The 22,270-nt window shown below is 30.0% G+C and overlaps 2 protein-coding genes across 2 annotated transcripts; both read left to right on the top strand.

Moving 5' to 3' along the window:
* Positions 1-2,076: 2,076 nt before the first annotated feature.
* On the top strand, positions 2,077-4,724 carry HELRODRAFT_161238 (hypothetical protein; the record flags this gene model as incomplete). The annotated part of the gene is made up of 4 exons (XM_009021177.1): positions 2,077-2,739; positions 3,082-3,294; positions 3,402-3,788; positions 4,671-4,724. 4 exons carry the CDS (start codon positions 2,077-2,079, stop codon positions 4,722-4,724), a joined length of 1,317 nt encoding a protein of 438 aa, XP_009019425.1.
* Positions 4,725-6,692: 1,968 nt separating this feature from the next.
* HELRODRAFT_65165 (hypothetical protein) lies at positions 6,693-21,090 on the top strand (the record flags this gene model as incomplete). Its single annotated transcript, XM_009021176.1, has 20 exons — positions 6,693-6,877; positions 7,997-8,117; positions 9,125-9,306; positions 9,787-9,917; positions 10,543-10,677; positions 11,254-11,341; positions 11,689-11,772; positions 12,824-12,887; positions 12,994-13,065; positions 13,223-13,270; positions 13,800-13,922; positions 14,779-14,912; positions 15,292-15,388; positions 16,812-16,899; positions 17,062-17,221; positions 17,834-17,924; positions 18,555-18,884; positions 19,707-19,808; positions 20,287-20,486; positions 20,982-21,090. 20 exons carry the CDS (start codon positions 6,693-6,695, stop codon positions 21,088-21,090), a joined length of 2,544 nt encoding a protein of 847 aa, XP_009019424.1.
* Positions 21,091-22,270: the final 1,180 nt, after the last annotated feature.

Genomic DNA, 22,270 nt, shown 5'->3' with positions numbered 1-22,270 from the left:
TTATGCATTTCAAAAGCTTGCATTCTTCTTTTAATACAAGCGTTATATATATATATATATGTGTGTGTATGTGTGTGTGAGTTTGTTTGTGTGTGTGTGCGTGTATGTGTATTGTATATTTTTATCTATTTATTTTTACCCCTTGTCTCATTCTCTCTCTCTCTCTCTCTCTCTCTCTCTCTCTCTCTCTCTCTTTTTCTTACTTTATATATATATAAACATATATATATATATATATACATATATGACTGGCTGGCTGGCTGGCTGGCTGACCGACCGACCGACTGACTGATTGTTTGATTGATTTATCTCATAGTATTGTATACATGAGAAAAATCCGATTAAGCCAACCTACGGCTTCAGTAAGCCACTGTTTTTCACCTGACAAAAGCAATTTCTATATTTATATTGACAAAAATAATTGTGATATGAATATATTGATTTATTTAAAGCATTATATGTACAAAAAAGTGCTATCGGAAGAGTTCTATGAAACCCTGTAAGCCACTGCTGTAAGCCAACGTATGATTTCAGCAGCCAGTTTCTTATGAGCACCAGCAGAATGTAAAATATTCATTGAATATAATGAAGATAGTTGTTCAAATAACAATTTTGATTTATTTAGGCCGTTTATTTCATAAGCAAACCAATTTTTAACATGATCGAGTAGTGTAAAAAAAGGGTGACTATAGTTCAATCCTACTAAGCCAACCTTCGGCTTCAGTAAGCCGCCTTATTTCACCGGACCAAAAGCCATTTTTATATTCAAATTAACAAAAATAATTTAATAATACATAATTCTATTAATCATTATTAAAATTAAATAGAATTACTACAATGTTTTAAGCATATTAAATCAAGTAAATATCTCATTTAGCTTGCTCGTTAAAATCCATGCAATTTCGTAAGCCAACAATCCAAGCACGACAAATAGCCCGACCGATAGATCGAATTGATCGATTAGTCCTATTATTCTAGTTATGTGGTTTGGAGCAAGGGGAAACATTACTGAAAATAATTAAAAGTTGAAAAAATTGAGGTTCTTTGCATATCTCTGCTTCAACCCATAAGAAGGTGTTGTATGCTGGTAAATAGGCCTCCCCTTGCTTTGTACCCGTTGAGAAATGTTATAGCTCAATTTCTAAAACTAAATAGATCTACCCACCGGTTATGAAGTAAAAATTTTAAAAAATAAGCGGTTTTTTGAAGAATTTTAATTTTTAAATGTTTATGACTTTAAAATTGAAAAACATGAATGAAAAACGTTTAACGAAGAAAAGAATAATTCATACAACATAATGTTATAGTTCAATTTTTAAAACTTAACAGATCTATCCGCCGATTATGAAGTAAAAATCATGGAATTATATTACTGGAAGCGCCCTACCAGCGTTTTAACATTGAAAATTTTTTTCAACGGCAAGTTACCTCTGGAAGCATGTTTCTAAAAATTAATAATTTGTTTTGAAAGTGAAACTATCTTTTTAACAGATACGTTTAAAATTTTGTTACACATTTTGTAATGTATCATATTTTTATAACTTTATAGAGGTTTTGTGGTTTTTCTAGTAAAAATTGGTTTAAAATTTTTATTTTAAACTTTTATTATAAGCTTTTATTATTTAGTTTAACTTTTAGTTGTACCGTGGGAGGAACTTATGAGTCTCTTTAAACTGTTGACCATAAATAAATATTGCTGGAAAAACCACTTTGCCGTCTCCGAGATTACCCAACATCACATCATAAGTATAAATCAATAATCATAATGCTTAAAATAATTAAAAAAAATAAATAAATTATTTATACATCATAAATCATAATGCTGCTCTTAATAATTGTTTCCAGGTATATAATGCTTATGTTCTGTCCAATCTATAGATTAAAATTCCATGGTTCGAAATAACTTCTATAACAATACTATTTATGATTTCATGTCCATCTAACTTCACTGTGCGTGGAGCGCGTTCTCTTCTTCGCGTGACGTTTATATTATACAGCCACTTTTTTTAATCTAAATTTTTTTAATTTTATCAAATAAATTAATAAATAAAACTAATTTAAATTATAAAATTAACGATGTCAAAAAGAAAAAGCGTTTATCGTGAACAGTTTTCAACTGACTTTCCAGGGATTAAAAACAGTAAAAAAAGGGAAAATTATGCCTTTTGCGAATATTGTTCAACTGATGTTAGTATTGTGAACGCAGGCGTTTCATCTATTAAACAACATTTTGAAAAAGAAGTTCACAAAAACAACGTGAAAATTAAAAAGTCTACTGTCGGAATATCAAAATTTTTTCATAGTAATAATTTGCCCACATCTAGAAAAACTGCTGCAGCAGAAGGAGCATTTGCATATCATGTCGCTTTTCACTCGTTATCGTTTAAAGCTGCAGATTGTACAAATCGTTTAATTTCAACTGTTTTCGCTGAATCGGAAACTGGTCGGAAATTTTCATCTGCTCAAACAAAAACGCAGACAATCATTTCAAGAATATTGGCTCCGAAATCAATTGAGAATCTTTTGTCTGAATTGGGCAGCGAGCCGTTTTCTATTGCAACCGACTCGTCAAATTTTAAAGAAATCAAAACATTCCCTATCATTATTCGGTATTTTTCGCATGAAGGATTGAAAGTTGAATTGTTAAAGTTTTCAAATTTGCCAGGAGAAACGTCAGAATTGATTTTCAAATATGTAATGACTGTACTTGACAGATTCAAATTGAGCCCTAATAATTTGGTAGCGTTCAGTGCTGACAACGCTAATGTAAACTTTGGTGGAGCAAAACAGAATGGTCAAAATAACGTTTTTGCCAAATTGAAAAACATTCAATCAAAACTGATTGCTGTAGCCTGTCCAGCTCACATTCTCCATAATGCAGCTAAAAAATCCTGTGAAAGGTTTTCACTTGACATTGAATCGTTGCTGTTCAAAATCTTAAGCTATTTCAATGGATCCACGCTGCGACATGAAAAATTTAAAGAATTTTGTGAATTTATGGAAATTCAATATGCTAAATTTCCAACTCATACTCGCACACGATGGTTAAGCCTTCTTCCATTGATTGAACGAATTTTACAGTTATGGGGTGGCTTAAAATCACTAGTTCTATCAACGGATGACATTCCAAAGGTTCTGGAAAATTTATTCTCTGATGATTCAAATGAAATCTACTTCTGGTTTCTACAGAGCTCATTGCAGCTGTTTCAGCAAACTTTGCTGATACTTGAAAAAAAAGACCTTGTGCTTCCTGAAATAATAGAATCACTGACAGGATGCAGAAAAATTTTTTTGGTGCCATGACTCAATCAAAGTTGTAATCATTAGAGGATTCTAATTTGGCTAATTGCATAGAAAAGGAGTTTTCAACATTTTATTCGGCATCTGTTGATTACATTCAGAAGTGGTTCAGAATTACTGATTATCCGTCTTCTTCTAAGTGGTTAATGCTGAAATCTGTCGATACAATTTCGTATGAGGATATTCGAAAATCTGCAGAGTTTCTAATGCCAGAAATTTCTGTGAAAGATTCTCTGTTTGATGAAACGAGTCTTCTAATATCACTGTTGAAAGATTCAAAAAAAAGTTTCCACGAATTGCCCATTGATATAAAATGGGCTGTTCTGTTTCAAAACGAACTGTTTTTAGATTTGAAGAAATTGGTATACACAATTTTTGCCATTCCTATCTCGAATGCTGCTGTTGAGCGAATTTTTTCATTATGTAAAAAACAATGGACTGATGATAGAAACAGCCTAAAAATTGATACTGTTAAAAGTTTACTACAGGTAAAGTTTAATTATTCTTTAACATGCTCTGAAATGTACACTTACTTGTTAAAAAACGATGACTTAATTAAGCAAATACAATCAAAGGATAAGTATGTTGGTTGATTTCAGTAGTATGCCGGAGATCAGAGACTTATACAAAAAATTGAGAAACTGTCGTATAGATTGAGTACTACAAGGAAGGAACGCTAGTATTTTTATTATATATATATATATATATATATATATATATATTTATTTATTTTGTTGAAATCGATCGCTGTTATTAAATTATTAAATTATTTCTTTTCTTTTTTAGATTTTCCAACTTTCGAATTAGTTTTTTTATGTTCGTAATCTAGGTCGTGTATTAAGTTTCCTAAAGTCATTTTTAACAATTTTATTTCCCGACGTTTCGATGATATTACATCATTTTTAAGGTTAATTTTATAACTAATTTTTCCGTAGTTATATAGATATCTAAACAAAGTAAGTTTGAAATTTCAAACCTAGATTACGAATACGAACATAAAAAACTAATTCGAAAGTTGGAAAATCTAAAAAAGAAAAGAAATAATTTAATAACAGCGATCGATTTCAACAAAATATGTATAAAAGAGAACCTACTGCCGAATTACACAGACATATATATATATATATATATGTATATATATATATATATATATATATACACACACACACACATATACATATATCTGAATCTGGTTTTAAATTTTGAAGTTGAATAAAGGAAATTTCCATTGTTATTAGTATTTACTGAATTTAGATTTTTTGTTAAAATTGTCCTTTTTTTTGCGAAAAGTAAATGGGAGCCCTACTAATGTCAGATGTTAAACATATTCAAAACATTAATTTTGTTTATTATTATTCTTTAAAAATCAGGATCTGACATACGCAGAAACTGTTTTAGCATGCAAGGCAATAGTACAAAATTAAACAAATAAGTAAATAAATAAATAAAAAAACGGAGAAAGAAAAATGTTTAAACAAAAAATAAAATAAATAATAATAATAAAATAAATAAAATAAAATAAATTGACAATAAAATGAATGGCATAAAAACGCAAATTAATAGACTAGATGATGACTTAGCGAGTAAGTGATGTGATCGATAAATAAAAACTTGTTGAAATTAGCCACTAATTATAACATTAGTGGCTTGTCGTGCTTACAATTTACGAAAACTATTGCACGGTCGTTGTCAATCTTAATCACTAATTAAAACAAAGACGATAAATTTTGTGATTTTACATCAACTTTTGTTTGTTACATTCATGGTAAGCCATATATATTGTGCCTGGTAAGTCAAAATTCGCTATAATATGCGCTGCAAAATGTAGCGTGTTTTGTAAGTATATTTGAATTTTCAATGATTTACAGTTTTTGACTAATGTTTAGGCATAAAAATATGGAGGCCACCATTTTTACCATAGTTTCGTAAATTTGACGAAATTTTTGCCGTTTTAGTTATTTTCCAGCAAAATGTATCGTCCCATTGGTACTCATGGTTAGATTTTTGCATTTTTGGTAAATTTACAATCATCGTTTGTAGCTATAATTTGTTGATTGGTCGCTAACACCTATCCACTGTGTCTGTTGAAAAGACTCCACACATATGAATTAGAATTGAATTATAGTGCATGCCCTAATAAATCTTAAACTAGAAAATTAGGAGCCGGACTGAAATTTTTTAATGCACTTTTTTTAATGAGCCAATAAATTTGCAACACATATTATATATATATTATATAATATAATTCTGATGTAGAGATAGTTAATAAGTAAAGTAGTCTGGTTCAGTTCAGTTTTGTTTAATTAATAAAAAATTGTAATTTAGTAGTTCATGGTATGTACATAATATATATATTTATATTTATCTAAAATTTCAATAATTTATGATTGAATTTAAATTTAAGAAATTATTAGAAATAAAATAATACTACAAGTGCAGTGTTAATAAATAAATGTAAGCAAAAATCTTTTGGTTGCAGAAATCAAATTGATTCATTAACATATTAATATAATTTTTATTGTTTTTTAGTGTGAATTTTGTCACATGTAAATAGATATGTCAGTTTTGTAAATTGGTTTTTCTTGTCAACATAAGAAATAAACTGCTAATGTTTAATTTAATATAAGCAATAAATTACTAATACTTTTCTGCAAATAGATGACCTCAACTTTAATGTAAAAAATGTGTTACAAATAAAATAGTAATGTTTAGTAAAATGTTAAGTTTTCTTAAAAAATTATAAATTTGGGTTTCATAAATTTAATTTTCCTTGATCTGTTTTTAAGATATTTATTTATTTTATCCATAAAATAAAATTCAATTTTTTGTCAAACAAGGTCCACCTGCTCAACGTCCACCAACAACATCTATCCAGAACCCTCTCCCTCCTGTTCCCCCAGGTCCAATTGGCCCACCATCAGGTCAATTTTTATAACTCTTGTCTAGTAGTATATGGGTGGAATGTATGTGATTTCTATAAAAAATAACAATTTTGTAGATTGTAATTGTGTCAAAACAATATATAATATTTATGTATGATAAAAAATTTTTAATGTTAAAATATAAAGTTATGCTTAATTTTCTTGTCAAATAATTAGTTTTTGTTATTATGTATGATAATGGTTATTCACTGAATTTCTAAATTTTACACATTTAAAACTTTTTTTGTCAGTTGATTTTTAACTATAAGTTTACTGCTTACCCAGTTCAGTGTTAACCTTAATTTTATATATTTATAAGACATACTTTATCTGATTGTTTTTTTTGTTGTTGTTTATAAGCATGTTATTGAAACTGAATTGAATAATTAAAGCAATACAAATCTGAATGTAATATTGTTTTCAGCTACCTCTGCTGTCTCGACTTCTTCACTTGGTCTCACTCAAACTCAGATGCCATCAACCTCAACAACACCAATCTTGCAAGACTTTCAAAGTCCTTCTCGTCCAAACCACGGAAATGAAGGTCAACCCATCTGTCTCAGGGCTAACCATTTTCAAGTGAGGATTCCAAGGGGATTTGTGAACCATTATGATGTAACCATATCACCTGATAAGTGTCCTAGGCGTGTCAATAGGTAAGTAAACGGAAGGTGTCAAACATATAATGCCTAAATGTTTAAACATTCAATTGTTTTTTTTTAGTAAATATTAGCATTCATTTGTTCTTGATTCTATCAATAATGTTTTACATTACATTCAGTTTCAGTTGGAAATTATAATGCTTAGTATTTGCATTTTTGAAATCACCTTAACAATCTTATGTGTGTTACGCTGTTGGTGAAATTACTCCCTCTACATCTTAATAGTGATATAATTTATATTTTATCTATTCTATCAATCATTTTCAATCCTATTCAGGTCAGAACCAATTATTTATCATTCTCATACCTTCTATCTTCATGGCTTATCATTACTCTGTCCAATTTTTTTTAATTTTCTTATTTAAAGTTTATGCCATCTCAACTAAACCTGTCAGCTTAATTTTTTTTCATTTGTGACTTGCAAACAAAAGATGCTGGTTATAAAAAAAATAGGTAGCTAGCTGAAAGTTACACAATGGCAGTTATTTTGAGGCTTAATTTGACAGCCATCTTTAGAGCTTTGAATCATCATATCACTTTAAACAATACATTTTAATGAAATGATTTTGTTTGTTATTTAAAAATTGCTGTTTTCTTAATTTTGAAAAAAGCTTCAGTAAAGTCAAGATTAAATAGGGTGATTGCATTTGGAATCCAAGAACAGTGAGAAAATTTTCAGCCATCAATAAAATACCAAAATAGATCAAATATGGTCAATGAATGATGGACTAAAATATTTGTATCTTTCATGTCTCATATGTTACCCTGAGTGACCTCATATGGTTGTATGCATGTACAACATGTTGAAATCAAAATAGAAAGATAATTTACTCTGTTTGTAAATTAACATTGAGACTTCTTTTTTATTTTATGAAAGATTCCTTCATGAGATTATTTTTATCATTTTTATTTTTTCAAGTATTTTGTGAATTAAAAGTTTGCAAATCTTTTGAATTTATGAAATTAGAAAAAAGTAAATTTATTAATGCATTTAACATTTTTACATTTTGACATTTAAATTTAAACAAAATTATCTAAAAATGTTTGTTTCCAAATTATTCTAGCACTTATATTAAAAGATTCAGTATAATGATTTGAAAACATCAATTGTAGAGAAATAGTAGAGACGATGGTACAGTCTTATTCTCAACGAATATTCAGTGGACAGAAACCAGTTTTTGATGGTCGGAAAAACCTTTACAGCAGAGATCAACTTCCAATAGGCAATAACCGAGTATGTACTCATTGCTTTTACAACACATAAGGTGATCTTATTCGTGAAATAATCTATATATTTTGTAATATATTATAATTTCAGTTACCTTAATCTAATTTTAATTTTATTTGCAAGATTATAATAAAATAATGATTATTTAATTATTTAAATTTACAGATAGTAATTTAACATTTTGAAACTTACTCTCAAATAAGTTGAAAACAAATGAAGAATTAGTTGTAGGCAATGTTCTCCTTAAGCAATGCTCTGCCCCTCAGCCCAACTCTTTCATTGATTGTTTTTTAGTTATCATCTTAACAAACATTACATCACAAAAAAAGACCTTTTTTTTATAACTTTGCGTATGTGTTTGTGCGTGTGTGTTTGTGTGCGTGTGACAGTTTATGAAATTTATTGCTCTTTTTGCATAGTTAACTTTTTCAAACTTCCAACAATTTCACGTCTATTAAGCAGAAAATTTAATTTTGATGTTTTTGAGATTCATTTTATTGAAATGGTATCAGATAAATTGCTGACGAAATGGTATCGAATAAATTGCTGATGAGATGATGTTATTGGTGTTCTGTTTTACTCTTGGACTAAAGGCTTTTTGTGTTCCTAAGTTGCAAGTTATGATATTGTGTTGCTTCTGGAAACCTTTAAAATGAGTTTTAATAGATTCATCTTGTTATTGCATTGTAAGTCTTCTTTTCAAGGGTCTCCTTGTCATTCTAATTGAGACTAATTTATGGTGCCTGTACTCACCAAATGTACATTTAAACGGATATATCAGATGACCAAAGGATAAAAATGAATAAAAACGTAATTAAAAACTTTGTTTTCTATATAAATAAGGTAAAAACAATGATAAAAATACGATACAGAATTTTTTTTTTAATATGATAAATGAGAATAACCTGAAATTACCATCACTCATGGTAATCAGATGCCTAATTACGCTTTCAATATTTATTCAAATATATTGTGAATGCTTAACAATATAAATGCATAATGAACCCATGAAGGTAGATCTCGAAGTGACCTTGCCAGGAGAGGGGCGAGACAGAGTTTTTCACGTAAGTATCAAATTTGTTGCCCAGGTGAGTCTCTATGCATTGGATGAGGCTTTGGAAGGTAAAAATCAGCAGATTCCACTTGATGCAGTTCAAGCTCTGGATGTTGTCATGAGGCATCTTTCTAGTATGACGTACGTTAATTTATCATAATCATAAAATAATTTGCTTGTATTATCATAAAAAGTTTTCTCTAAAATTCACTAATTTCAAATGCCTTGAGTTCTTGTGTAGTGAAGATAGGTCATATATTCCTGAACTTCACATATAGGAAACTCAAAAACTGTTAACATAGAAGACAAATAGGCGTAATGATTGTAAATCAGGTTTTTAATGTAATTAAAGTTCAGGGAAATTAGAATGATGTTGTTTACTGCTTGAAGTATCTCAAATTTTAAAACCTTATTCAATGAACTATTCAAATAATGTACGTTGACAGGTACACTGCAGTCGGTCGTTCTTTCTTTACACCTCCAGTCCCACTTATGGAAGCCAGTGCTGATCGTGGTCAGGGTCAAAGGTCTGTTTCACCTGTTACCAATTTTTTTTATTTCAATTTGCCATAATTTTGTTTTTCGGAAGCACCAGCAGACATTTTCGTTTTTTTTTTCAAGGTTCCAAGGACGTTCTTTTTTCTCACCTCCTGAGGGGTATGATCATCCACTTGGTGGAGGTAGGGAGGTTTGGTTTGGTTTCCATCAAAGTGTACAGCCTTCACATTGGAAAATGATGCTTAATATTGATGGTTACTTTTGATGCTAAAATTGATGGTCAATGTTTATAGTAGACATATCATTGACTTTTTTTTTATTTAGCTTCTTTTATTGGTTGTTATTGAAGCAGTTGTTATTGGGGAAGTTTATATTGAAATGGAATATTCATATTTACGAGAATTGAAAGAAAGATAACAGGATGTTGGAGTAGGATAAAAAATGTCTGACTCTGACTTCTTGGTTGAAAATTTTCTGACTCTGTGTTCATTTGCTATTTGGTGGTTTCTGCATGAAAGATAAAAACTGTGCAGTGCATGGTTGACGCTGCTCTTACTTCCAGTTAAATCTTTGATGGAAAAAATGTAATAGGGCGATTTCAGTACTGAAGTCCATGCATAGTACTCATTTCAGACAATATCGATATCATAAACCCTTTACGTTTGCGATGACTCTATCACTTAGGAAAAGGTGTCTTTCCTTAATAAGCTTACTGAAGATTTTGAATATTATTTAGATTTATATGAAACATAAAAAAAAACGTTGATTTATTCAGTCAATCCTATATGTAGTTGAAGTATTTGAACATGGCATAAGACTTTTATTAATAATTGCTAATTCTAATATATAATAATTTTTGTAATAATTGAACTAACTCAGTGTCAGCAACAGCATTTTATAAAGCTCAACCGGTGATCCAATTTATGTGTGAGGCCTTGGACCTGCATGATATACAAGAACAAAGAAGGCCGCTTACTGATTCACAGAGAGTTAAATTCACCAAAGAAATCAAAGGTTTGGCCCATAAATTCAACATGTTTTATCACAGATGTTAAAAATGGTAAAGATCTTCAAAAATTTAATAAACTATTGCATAATTGATCAAATATATGTTTTACCTGCCTTGGCTGGTCCAGTTGCAATGTCATTACGTAGGAGGGTTTCTTAACTTGATTTTATAGTGATTTAAAATGGCAGATGTTTGGTATTTTATTGATGTATATTTTCTTGGATGAAAGGATTCATTTTGTAGAGCTTAATAGTTAGACTAATTGTAATTAGTCAAATTTTTTTCCATTTTAACTTTGTGATTAATAAAAGATAATTAAAAATTTTATGATGAAACTTTTTGTTTAAAATGGCTTTTCAAATCATAGTTTTTTAGGTTATATAATATGTGGTAATATAGTTTTTGTTTATTATTGACTTAGTAAGGATTTGTCTATAGTTTTTGGGTTTAGTAAATTCTTGTAATCAGTGGTTGATAAATTTGTTAAGCATTTATTTATCACTTGGGTTTGATGAGAAAAAACATAAATTGACTAAATGGATCTTTTCAATCAAGTTCTGCAAATAATTTGTATGAACTAGGTTTAAAAGTTGAAATAACCCATTGTGGTGCGATGAAGAGGAAATACAGGGTTTGCAATGTAACAAGGAGACCTGCTCAAACGCAATCGTTAGATATTTTTATAACATCTTATTGTTACATACATTTTCTCTGTATATCAGAGCAATTTGAATGCTATGCATAATTTGTTGTATTATATTTTTTGGCTTTTCTTTTTATTCTTGAGCCATTTGATTCAACAAGGACTCAATGGTAGATAAACTAAATCATGCTAGAATTTTAGAAAAATATTTAGACTTTATTTAGTTTGAATTTAATTCGCTATAAAAACTGGTTCATCTTGAGTAGATTATTTAAATGTTTATGGATATTTAAATTTTTAATTTTTATGAAACATCAAAAACATTTATAATTTTTCGTTTATGAAGTAATACAAATGTTTAATGTATCCATAGTTTTCCTCTGCAGTTGGAGTCAGGGCAGACAGTTGAGTGTACTGTGGCCAAATATTTCCAGGAACGCTACAAGATGAGACTTCAGTTAGCATTTATCATTTTCGAATTTTAATAATTAATTTTTAAATATTAATATCAAAAAATTTTTTATTTTCCAAATTGTAACCCATATTTTGTTGGGTTTGAAAAATCGGGTATTAATATAAGTAATAATTAAGTTGAAGTCAAATAAATTCCATGGATTCAAAACACGAAAAATAGTGAATCAGTTGATTTGCAGTCTTTATACAACGTCACATTTTTATTACATTAGATTACTTTTTTTTATTAACCTAAAATAGATCATTTATTTGAATGTTATGCATGTTCTTTATAAAAACTCTAAATAACGTAAATTTACACCTAATCTTTGACTTGATTTTTTTCACTCCTAAATATTTCTTTCAACATACTTCCATTTCATCACTCAAGCATTTTTGATTGACATAAATGAGCAGCTAAAAAGTAAAATTTTGGTGCTATGGAAAAGTAGAAATACAACATATTTAATCAGATAGTGATGACAATGGTTCACCCAATTTGTTAAATAATACCATGAAATTAATTATAGTTTTTTATTGCAAAATAATTGTAACTGTCTTAATTGATTGCGCTGGCAACAAGGTAGTTGATTCTTTCAACGACTTTGTGTTCATCCAGCTCTAATTACTTCCACTCTCTTTTAATTATAACTTCTACTTTCTTTTAATGATTTTATCAAATCTTCATTCGCTGTTGTAATGTTGCGTGCGCGCTTAACATTTCAAAGAATTTGAATTAAATTGAAGTGTTTGAATTAAAAAATTTTGAATTTTAACGTTAGTTTGTTGATTTGACTAACTTTACCAAAACATTTTTTGATGATGGAATTGTAAAAGCCTTGAATTGGAATGTTTTGAAAGACAATTTTACATAGGCGATCATTAACCATCCGGTTTTCTCAGCATTTGGTTGTTTGTGGTTTTGCTACTGGGCTGTAATCAAACGTTTTTATGTGATGAAGACGATTTTCTTTTTTACTATTTATAACCTGACAAAAAATAGACATTTCTGTTTCAATATGATCATAAATTATGCCTGATATTTTAAATTTTAGGTACCCACACTTACCCTGTCTGCAAGTTGGTCAGGAACAGAAGCACACATACCTGCCTCTCGAAGTATGTAACCAATGTTTCATCCTCTTCTATTGCTCTGCTATTTTTTTAAATGTTCTGATGTTAATATTCGGTTGCAACTTTGTTCAGTAAAATTTACATGTTCCAGGTTTGTAACATAGTGCATGGTCAACGCTGTATTAAAAAACTGACTGATCTACAAACATCAACGATGATTAAGGTAGTTTTTTTGACACACATATGCGAAAAAATCAATTTGCTACTAACCTTTATTCAAATACAATAAATTCATGAATGGCTAGTACAATCTATAATTATTTAATTATATATTTAAATGAATGCTTAGTTGTAATAAAAAAGAATAATTAATTTGAAAGGCTACTGCAAGGTCAGCGCCGGACAGAGAAAAAGAAATTAACAATTTGGTTGGTTTAAGAAATTTTTCATTTATTCTTATTTGTATGGCAGTGAGATAGTGCAGTGATTAATGGCAAGGAGTATCAAGGTTTCAACAACAAACACACAGACCATGCATCGCACACATTATACATATAGGCGGGGATCTCTGCATTCAAACCCTGTCATTGCAATAGCATGACCACTTTTTTAACCACTACCTTATAGCGCCGCTTAATATAATTATAAGGTAGGGCAAAGTTACTATCAATTTAATATAATTACTAAATATAATCAAGTAGCACACCATTTTAAGTTATTGATATAAAATGATAAATCATATTTCTTCTTACATGTTATGTGTTAGCATTGTCTTTTCCCAATTTTTTTCGTTATAAAATGGAAATGGATTATATCTTTAAACGGTAGATAGATAAAATCTATTGCTATTTTTATTAAAAGTTACGAAGATGAAAAGTAATGTTAGTATTTTATTATTTGAGGGTATTTTTAAGGCTGATATTTTTCCTTTTTTTAACTGGTCTTATTTTTCTACAGGTTATGAAAGCTAATTTCAATTCTGATCCGTATTTGCAAGCATTTGGCATTACAGTGGCAAGTCACATGGTTGATGTTCAAGGTCGAATTCTTCCTGTCCCGAAGTTACAATACGGAGGCAGAGTTAGCTTCCATGAATTTTTGTTTTTCACTTTTTTAAAACTTTCTATTTAGGGATCATTGGTTGGGAAGTTGATCAGTTTTTGAGTTTTTTTCATCTTAATAAATTAGACATTATCATTTTTAGTACTAGGACAAATGTTGCAAAAAGTTGGTATGCATAATATATATGTTCAAAAAGGTCAAAGCAAAAATATTGGAGTTTATGTGAAAACAAATAACCAAAATTTTAATTTTTGTTACAATTTCATGATCGTTCTGCTTGAAGACGCGAAAATTTATAAAATATAATTGAACCTCTGCTTGAAAATGCAAAAATTTATGATAGATTATATACTAAAAAAGCGAAGGCTTATAAAATATAATAGAGCAGTTGTTTGAAACTTTAAGATTTATAATAGGTTATCTGCCTGAAAAGCGAAAACTTATAGAATATAATAGAGGATCTGCTGAAAATGCTAAAATTTATAATAGATTATTTTGCTTGAAAAAGCGAAAACTTTTACACTATAATAGAGGAGCTGCTTGAAAAAGCAAATAACAATAATAATAATCTGCTTGAAAACACGATATTTTGTATATACAGAGTTATACATAAAAATTTGGCCCAATTGTTTTCGTGTTTACTTTTTCTTTAGTAAGCTCTAATTGTTATTATCACAACTCATTCATTTCTAACTTTTGTTATTGAATGCCGAATATGGGCGGCTACCTTTTTATTTTAATTAAATGAAGTGCCTCACATTTAATTTTACCTGGAAATAAGGTATAGCCAATTTTAAGCCATAACAAATTAATGGGAGGCATATAGACTAACTTCATCTTTTATTCTTTGCAAACATTACTATATGAAATGCAGACAAGAGCTCAAGTTGTTCCAAATCAAGGTGTGTGGGACATGCGAGGCAAGCAGTTATATCAAGGCATCCAAATACGTGTTTGGGCCATTGCTTGTTTTGCCCAGCAGAGAACTGTAGGAGAAGAATCACTCAGGTTCAATTTTGTTGCTCATTGATCTATGCCATTTAGCTGCTTCTGTTTTTTAAGTATTCTTTGTAACATGATATATAAACTATGTGGCTACTGTTTCTTATAGAAAATAAGAGTTATATATTTGCCATTTATAATATAACAGGATATTGTCAATCTAATGTATCTCTATTTGATCAAACCAGAGTTGTTAAATTTTTTTTTGTAGTAATAAATTGAAAAGCCTTAAAGATGATATTTTATTATAAAACGTTTACGTCTAACAAAGTACTGCCACTTTGCAAAGTTGGATACACATCTACTAAGTTTATATATTTTATGATTGTTTAAAAAAAAAATCAAACTCGGAAAGAATTTCTGATGACAGAAATGTATTTTGCAGGACGTTTACACAGCAGCTGCAGAAGATATCTACAGATGCCGGCATGCCGATCATGGGCCAGCCTTGTTTCTGCAAGTATGCAACAGACGCTGATCAGGTCTGCCACTCGTTGATTATTATTTTCATTGTTGTTGCTATTATTATTAATATTATTGTTGTTGTTGTTGATGTTGTTGTTTTTGTTGTTACGATTCTCTCTTTGACATTTTTCAGAGGCAGCCCCAATAAGCACACATTGCATGTGATAGGAGGGGGTCTCCTTTGTAATTGAATCCGGTCACTGCAGCCGTCTTCTGCTGTTGCATCATCGCGCAGCCCAAGTTGTTCACTTTTGTTTCTAGTTGATTGTTTTTGTTGGTGGTATTTGTTGTTGGTGTTTGTTGTTTGTGTTTTTTATTTTCACTAGTGGCTCATTCTTGATCTTGTTGATCTTCATTGGTTGTGGTTGTTGTTCCTTTATTAACTAGCATCAATTGGTTATTGCTTTCTGAATTTTTTATATACAGACTGCAATTTTTTTATAAACATTTTAGCTAATATAATGAAATTTCATAGTCATATTTTTCATAGACATTATTACCAATCTTCTTTATTATCTTTATTGTAGAATTTGGTAGTAACGCAAGTAGAGCTGAAATCAGTAAATTGCAAGAATGTCTCTACATTTTTGTTATTATTAAGTATTAACAACAACGCTAATAAATAATGCAAGTTCTTTGGTCATACTACCCTGAGGTTTAATATGCCGTTAGTAACTTTACCAACTTTGATATTTGTTAAGTAATATGCAGAAGAAGTTTTAAAACGTTTATTAAAGCAATTTTCCTGGATGTCCTCAGAAGACTTCTGACTGAATGAATGCCTCTTCAATATATGTAATATTACCCCTAACCTGAAGTCCATAAATGAGTGTTTTCTTTTGCGTGCTTGTAATGTTTTTTGAGGCTTTTGTGATGATGAACAGGCATAGGTCAGATAGTGTAAATTTATAAATTGGTTAATTTTTTGGTGCATTAAAATTTTTTTCTTTGGCAAAATTTTGCTTAATCAGTAGGTATCGTTTAATCAATGTTTTTAAAATGAACTTCTAGTACATTTGCAAATATTTTTTGCATCAATATTTTTTGATTAGAGCGTAAAGGAATGCTAACGATTGTGAAATCTAACGTATGCTGTGGTCGCTAAAACGCAAAAAATTCGACGGCCAGATAAGTTGATGAAGAAATTGCCTGCGTGCTTACTCATTTCTCTTTTGAATTTTTTTTCTTCAAAAAAATTGTAAAAGTTATTCCTTGAAAAAAAAAATAGTTGCTTGACTAATTTAATTATCCGCTTTTCTAGTGACCATTTTGTAGAAAAATTTTGAATTATGTTTTGTTAAACGTGGGATGTTGATGTTTTTTGGTACTTCAAAATTGTTAGTCTGTCAACCTTTTAATGACCGTGCTTTAGTCCTAGCTAATTGTTTGCGGTTTGTTTGACATAAAAAAATAAAACAAAAACTTGTTTTACATGACCAGGTGGAGCCAATGTTTCGGTATCTGCGCAACACTTATCAGGGTCTCCAACTGATTGTCGTTGTTCTGCCTGGAAAAACACCTGTCTATGGTATTAAATCGTATAATATCATGACTGTGGTTGTTTATGTTCTAACAATTTTTTATCACAGTTGAATGCTAATTTTTAAAACTAGTTTCAACCTTTTCTTTTAATTTAAACATTTTTAATCTCCCAACTAAAAGTTTATTTTTTTTAATTATCTCCTCACAGCTGAGGTGAAGCGTGTTGGAGACATATTGTTTGGCCTGGCAACACAATGTGTCCAGTCGAAAAATGTAAATAAAACATCGCCACAAACTATATCAAATCTTTGCTTGAAGATAAATGTCAAGTTAGGAGGCATCAACAGCATCTTACTTCCCAGCATTCGGTACACCTATGTTATATTATATTTAATACAGTTGATAATTTTTTCGTTAACAGATTATAAAAATGTAACTGGTATTAATTAAATTTTTCATAAAATACCTTAACTATGAAAATGTGAATAAACTTTAATCTAAATTTCTGGTTTTAACCTTATAGCAAATTGCAGCTTATCCGGTTCTTAATTTTTACCTGATCAGACGATTTTGGGAAATAGATCTACTTATTTAAACATCTCTATGTTACTTTGTTCCTGGCCAGTTATGATTTACCCTCCTCGTTTTTCTCACAGTTTTCAAATTTCGACCTTTTTTCTCTTTATGTAAACCTCTCCATTCCCAGCATGTCCTCTGCTGCTCTAGATTCCACTTCATTTCCATAGCAAGCAGATTGTAACCAAAGCCTATTAAAATTTACACTCATGCTTAAACTATGAAATTTTTGATTGGTAGTTCTGTAGTTATTTATAACTACTTCATCTTGCAAACATTTTGGTATGGTCAACAAAAAAAAACATGTAAAATTTGCCAAATTGAACATTCTGCTCCATTTTATTGTAACATTTTTATTTGAAAGTATATACTTATTCATTTGTTTTCTTATATACTTCCCACAGTCCTCAAGTATTTCAAGAGCCTATCATATTTTTAGGAGCTGATGTTACGCATCCACCAGCAGGTGACAGATCTAAACCATCCATAGCTGCGGTATGCTGGTGTATATATATTGTTGTTGCCAATGTTGTTGTTGCTGCTGTGCTGCTGCTGCTGGGGTTGTTGTAGTTGTTACTATGCTAGTAAAATTTCATGTTAAATTCTGCTAATCCTCTGGCTAAACGTGATGATAAAAACGTTGTTGTTGATGATGATATTGCAATATGAATTCTTATGATTCTTATGAACACTTATTATGATATTTCTTTGTTTGCTCTTTTCAACAATGAAGGTGATTGACATTGTTCTTTGATAGTATCAATACATTATGATGTTAAAAGATATTCTACAAAAAATATTTAACAAAAAATTATTTTTCTGTTTTATTGTATGCAGAAACTGAAACTGCTGAAGTATCATTCTTGTTGTTAAACTTTTGTACTGCACTGACTCTATCATCCATACCACTTGATGTACATGCTTGCAAGCACTCTAAAGCACCACATCACACGCACGTGGCATATAATAGTTTTTCAGTTTTGGACAGGCAATATTCGAATCAAAACATCATGCAGTAACTATACGAGCGAGGTGTTGCACTTTTACTGTCTATGCTAACTGGTCAACCAAAATAAAAACGAAATCGACATAAAAAAATATTTTGCACGTTGATTGATTTTTTAGGTTGTAGGCAGTATGGACGCTCATCCTAGTCGATATTCAGCTACAGTAAGAATCCAACAGCACCGCCAAGAAGTCATACAGGAGTTATCTGCAATGGTCAAAGAGTTGCTGATACAGTTCTATCGATCGACCCACTTCAAGCCAACACGTATCATTTTCTACAGGGATGGCGTCAGTGAGGGACAGTTTGCACACGTTCTCTCTTATGAATTGCGTGCCATCCGAGAAGCCTGCATGAAGTTAGAGGTCGACTACCAACCTGGCATCTCATTCATTGTCGTGCAAAAAAGGCACCACACCAGACTTTTCTGTGCTGACAAAAAGGACCAAGTACTGCTTACATAACTTCTTAATTTTTTTTATCGATGTCGCTGATATATTTTAAGCATAGAGAATCGATACTCAACATCAATACTTTCAAATATCAGTTGAAAATATTTTTGTTAGAAGATATTTCAATTTTCAAAATTAATCTCGTTTTCCGTTTGATGAAGTTTCCATCCAAATAGGTTTCGTTGTCTTTCGCAGTTTTGTTTTTATACACTTACGCTGTACATGCTCTCCATTACATCCTGAAACGTTTTATTCTTGTCACTGATTTATTCCTGTCAGTAATTTGTAAAACTTCTAAAATCTGCTTATCAATTGGTTACCAATGAATTTATTCAACTTTTACAAATTATTTATAAATAATTTTAATATAATTCAATTATTAAAAAGAAAATTTCAATTTCATTTTTTTTCTGCCTAAAGAATAAGTTTTTGAACAAGATCTATATAAAATCTACTGTTACAAATATATGTATTACATTTTTCAGTCTCATTGATGTTTTCTCCGTTTTTGCATATTTAGATGTTTAGTTGGCTATTCAAGCTGCTTCATATTAGATGATTGATTGGCAATATCCAAACAATTTGTCATTACACAGTCAGTTTTACTTGTCATATAAACTATTGAATGCTTTATTGATGGCGAAATGATCATTGAATGAATGATTTCACACAGCATTGTTATAGGTGTCATTTCAAAACTGGCATCAGCGATATTTGACTTTTGAGCGTTTGCATCTTTGAATAAAAAGAACATTTTTAAATTAAGACCGCTAATGTTATGTTTTAAAGTTTAAATTTTGTTTGCAATGGTTTCAACAGATAGGGAAAAGTGGCAACATTCCAGCTGGGACCACGGTCGACATTGGCATTACTCATCCAACTGAGTTCGATTTCTACCTCTGCAGTCATGCCGGTATTCAGGTGAAATATCTTCACGTTTTACGTAGAAACAAGCTAATCAGGCAGAAATAGCAATCCTCTTCGTGTGCTGATGAACTAACTTCAATTCAACCTTACTATTATCAAATTTAAATTCATATTTCAATCTTTCGAGAACGTCCATCTAAGTTCTAATTCTAACTATAAATGTTTTGTTGATTTTTTGTTTGTTTTATTTTTTAATATGATAACCTTGAATTTATAATTTTTCAAACTTGCCCTTTTTATTCTTACTTGTTAACTATTGCAGTTGGTTATTCAATATACAAAGGAAGAAGTTATTATGATTTTTTATATCAGTAGTTAGGATGTTTCCTTGGGCACATTTAACAACATATTCCATTCAATTTTACATTAGTGTAGTAAATTTACAACCGACTAATTAATTGATTAATTGATTGAATGATTGATTGGTTGATTGATTGATTGATTTATTGATTGATTGATTGATTGACAACAGGGAACAAGCAGACCTTCGCACTATCATGTATTGTGGGATGATAACCACTTTACAGCGGATGAATTACAGATGCTGACATACCAATTGTGCCATACTTATGTAAGATGCACAAGGAGTGTTTCCATTCCTGCACCTGCCTATTATGCACATTTGGTGGCTTTCAGGGCACGATATCATCTTGTGGAAAAGGAACATGATAGGTTATTTTTTAAAATCTGTTCATATAGGAGAATTAGCTTAATCTTCAAACTGATTTTTTCTTGCATACTGAAAATTAATTTGGTTTTAAAGGTATTCTTTCTGAATGTTCATCACTGTCATTTGGCCTCTTTCTTTCTCCTTGCCTTGTTTCAACCCATTTATTTCGTTATTTCTTGTTTGCCTTGTGTTTCTGTTTTTTTCACTTGACCTGTTGTTTCTTCTCATTTTGTCTTGCTTCGTCCCGCTTCTTCTGTTTTTTCTCATGTTTAAATGTTGGTTCTTCTTTTCATTCATGCTTACCTTATATGCATTGTTTTTCTTAGTCATTGTCACTGTTAATGTCATTCAGCTGATGCCGTTGGTTGGCCTACTTGATAGTGTTTTAAAGAATTTTTTTCTTGCATTTGCTCTACTATCCTTAGAAAGTTTTTTGTTGTCAAATTATTGTTTTGAACATACTCCGATAATAAATTGATTTTTTTCAACTGAAACAGCGGTGAAGGTAGTCAAATATCAGGTAACAGCGATGAACGAAATTTGGCTGCTATGGCACGTGCCATCTCTGTCCATCCTGACACATTTAGAGTCATGTACTTTGCTTAAATATTATTTATTGTCAATTGAATAATTGTCAAAGTTTTTATAAAAGTTTTGTTGAAATTTGTATTTCATCGTGCTAATTTAGAGTTATTTTTCTAACAAAAACTTTTATTATCTTAGCAAGCATTTGGTGTTCATTTCTCTCCTTTATCAAATATTGGAAATGTGTTTTATAGAACATAAATACTAGACGTTAGTTATCAAAAGTTATCAAGTCCTCTCTGCCTGATTCATTTTTAGGTAATTTATTTTACAGCTGTTAAAAATTAATGAGAATAAGAATTATTTTCTTGCCATTTGCTTTAAGATGGTCTAAATTATTTATTAAGTTTTTGACGGCAAAAAATTGTGCACTGCGTGAGTTGATTCTATTTGCTTCACGTAACTCTATAATTTTAAATGCAACCTTGCTAATGATGGGTTTTGTTTTATTGTTTTGTTTACACATTTTTATTGCATTAAATTATATTTTAAAATATAATTTTAAGACACGTTTATTCATACATTCATTCATTCACTCATTCATTCATTCATTCATTTATAATTTTGTTTGTTCGTGAAGGTTTTATTTATTTTTTTTTTATTTGAATGTTGTTTTATTGTTAAATATTTGATTTTATTCCTTATATTTATAATATACTTCACTAATGAATTGCATGATAGATACATTATGTTAAATACAAAATTATTTGATAGGATTAATTTAATACAGTATGCACAGATACGATGTATGTGCACATATATATGCATAACATCAATATTGTTAGAGACAATTTTGTTTTTTTGTTATGTTTTGTTTCACTTTTTAGTAAAACATTACATAATAATTTATGAAGAACCATTTAATAGGAAAGTTGCAATAAAATTCAAAGTACAAAACTTTAGTTTATTATTGTATTCGTCTCGTTTGCTCTCTTGGACATCAAGTTGTAAACTGTCGATTACTGCTGTGAATTTGTTCATTTTTGGCTTAATGTTAATGTTGTCTTGTTCTGATCATAATCATTACTGATAATTTTTCTCAATATGTATATATACACATGTGTGTGTGCGTGTGTGTGTGTGTGTGTATGTATGTTTATGTAATATATTTCCGTGAACTCTCTGAGGTCAACACAAATGAACTTGTTTTGCCCGCTTTTTATTCTGGTGTATGTTTGTCTTTTGATTATTATAAATTTTC

The sequence above is a fragment of the Helobdella robusta genome (assembly GCF_000326865.2).
Source record: "Helobdella robusta unplaced genomic scaffold HELROscaffold_3, whole genome shotgun sequence".
Taxonomy (NCBI): Eukaryota; Metazoa; Annelida; class Clitellata; order Rhynchobdellida; family Glossiphoniidae; genus Helobdella; species Helobdella robusta.
The sequence above is the reverse complement of the archived record's forward strand: the minus strand, read 5'-3'. Positions and strand labels throughout refer to the sequence as shown.